The sequence below is a fragment of the Juglans microcarpa x Juglans regia genome, chromosome 4S (assembly GCF_004785595.1).
Source record: "Juglans microcarpa x Juglans regia isolate MS1-56 chromosome 4S, Jm3101_v1.0, whole genome shotgun sequence".
Classification (NCBI taxonomy): domain Eukaryota; kingdom Viridiplantae; phylum Streptophyta; class Magnoliopsida; order Fagales; family Juglandaceae; genus Juglans; species Juglans microcarpa x Juglans regia.
The window spans coordinates 18,817,307-18,819,714 of NC_054601.1; the positions used below are offsets into that span (position 1 = coordinate 18,817,307).

General features: G+C 34.3%; 1 protein-coding gene across 1 annotated transcript; it reads left to right on the forward strand.

The window, feature by feature from the left end:
• The first annotated feature begins 435 nt into the window (after positions 1–435).
• Positions 436–2,030, forward strand: LOC121263866 (auxin-induced protein 22D-like). The gene is made up of 4 exons (XM_041166948.1): positions 436–887; positions 1,037–1,239; positions 1,404–1,503; positions 1,619–2,030. The coding sequence occupies exons 1-4, from the start codon at positions 676–678 to the stop codon at positions 1,692–1,694; spliced, it is 591 nt and encodes a 196-aa protein (XP_041022882.1). The 5' UTR covers positions 436–675; the 3' UTR covers positions 1,695–2,030.
• Positions 2,031–2,408: the final 378 nt, after the last annotated feature.

The following is a 2,408-nucleotide window of genomic DNA, read 5'->3' on the forward strand; positions in this document are numbered from 1 at the left end:
TTGTGATGAGTTATTTACGGCAAGAATTGAATACTCATTTTAATAGGAAATGATAATTTTCATAACATATAATTACATTGTCTAGTCATAAATAAACGTTTTTCTTATAGTGAGAGGGTGTTTTATTGATTAGATTTTTACAATTAATATATAAATTTATAGATTCATATGATTTTTTTTTTATAAATACAATATTAATTAGATTAATAAATGGAGCATGTAATTCACTACGTACATGAGAACCTTAAGCTTTACAAAAGTATATACATATTCTCATATATATATATATATATATATATATAATGGATGGTAAATTTTTCATTGCAGAGTTTGTTTATACGTCGTATGTACGCGTAAGATCATCTAATGTTGGAAGCGCGTAATGTGCCATGCACGCGCTTGAAGTATAGATGATAATGTTATCTTTCATGCCCTAGCTAGACAGTATCCATCGGCCTAATTTATCGCTGTCTGTCCGTCTCCAATCTATATAACTCGCCTTTAGTACCGCTGGTTCTGACACACACATTTCTGATCTGCATTCCCTAGTTAGCATTTGTCTAATCTCGATCAGTACTACCGGAACACAGAAGATTTTATCCTCAAGTTATCGGAGAAAAAAGGCTTTTAGGTTCCTTCTAAAGATCGTCCCAAAAAAGGAGAGAAGCTGCTAGCATGGCGTTTGACAAAGAACTCAACCTCGAGGCCACAGAGCTTAGGTTAGGCCTTCCTGGCACCAAGGAGTCAGAAAAACAACCAACTATTGCCATTAAGAGCAACAAAAGAGCATTAGTGCCCAACTTTAATGAGGAGTCTTGTGGATCTAAGGAAAATTGTAATGCTTCACATCTCCAAAAATGTGACCAAGAAATTGCTTCCCCTGCCAAGTAAGAAATCTAGCTTTCTTCTTCATTAATTAAACTTTGATCTTGCTTTTAATGCATATTTAGTCGCATTTACATGTCATAGATATGAATAACTTCGCATAGTTTTGATTATATGGCCTAAGATGGTGAATGGCTATGTCTTATTATAGGGCACAAGTAGTTGGGTGGCCACCTGTGAGATCTTACAGGAAAAACTGTTTGCAAGCAAAGAAAATGGAGGCTGAAGCTGCGGGCATGTACCTGAAAGTTAGCATGGATGGAGCTCCTTATCTAAGGAAGATTGATTTGAAGGTCTACAAAGGATACCCAGAGCTCCTTAAAGCCTTGGAGGACATGTTCAAGTTCAGTGCTGGTAAGCATATTGCATCGATCACCTTTTCATCTGCACTTGTATTAATTGGTGCTAGCTAGCGATGGACAGTAAAATAAAGAAAGAAAGAAAGAATATGGTTATAGTATTTATTCAGATTTTAGTCGTTCTTAACGGTTTTTTTTTTTTTTTTGTTCCTTTTTCAGGTGAGTATTCTGAGAGGGAAGGCTACAATGGGTCAGAATTTGTGCCGACTTATGAAGATAAAGATGGGGATTGGATGTTGGTTGGAGATGTTCCATGGGAGTAAGTTCTTGAGCTGATCTGCCTTCTGTTTAAATTTACATCAATTTCTTTTCCAAAACATGAAGAAAGAGAAGGTCTAAATCAAAGTACTCATTTTATGTTTGCTTTGTTGCAGTATGTTTCTCTGCTCATGCAAGAGGCTCAGAATCATGAAGGGGTCAGAAGCTAGGGGCTTGGGTTGTGCTGTGTAAATCCCATGGACAGTTTAAAAGCCACTGGAATTTAATTCAGGATAGAGAAGATCACTTTCAAGAAAAAGTACAAAAAAAGAAGAAGAAAGAAACCCTTTCTCGAGGGCTATGGAGCAAGAAACGGATTAGAGGTTTTCGACAGAGAATTTGAAAAAAAAAAATATGAAAAGAAAAGAGAAGAATATTAGTGCAACATGCGTGCATGTATAGTACTACTACTTCTACATATTTGCTTGAGATGAATTAATTGTACAAAGTTGCGAGAGAGAGTGAGATATATATTTATAAATACATTATATACTATCATGTCATGTTCCACATGACAATATTCTGATCTTTTCATCCAATTTCTACATGGAACAGGCAAAAAGTTGTAGTCCAAGACTTAACCATAATTTATCCTAGACAGGAAAATATCATCTGGATATGTCCCTTTAAGATCAACTTCAAATCCTAGCTAGGAAATTAAGAACTTCACGTCCTCGCAATGAAAAGTACGTATAATTAATTATATATATATATATAAGAAAAATATTTATTAGTGACCAGTTATTTTTAGCAAAAATGATTATTTTCTATAAAAATGAGTCTATTTTTATCGCAAATAATTGTTATCTTTGCAAATAATCCATCACATGAAATGCTTGTTTTTCTTTTAGTTAGTAGGGAATTATATCTTCCAATCATGCATGACAGCATTATTAATTATATTTC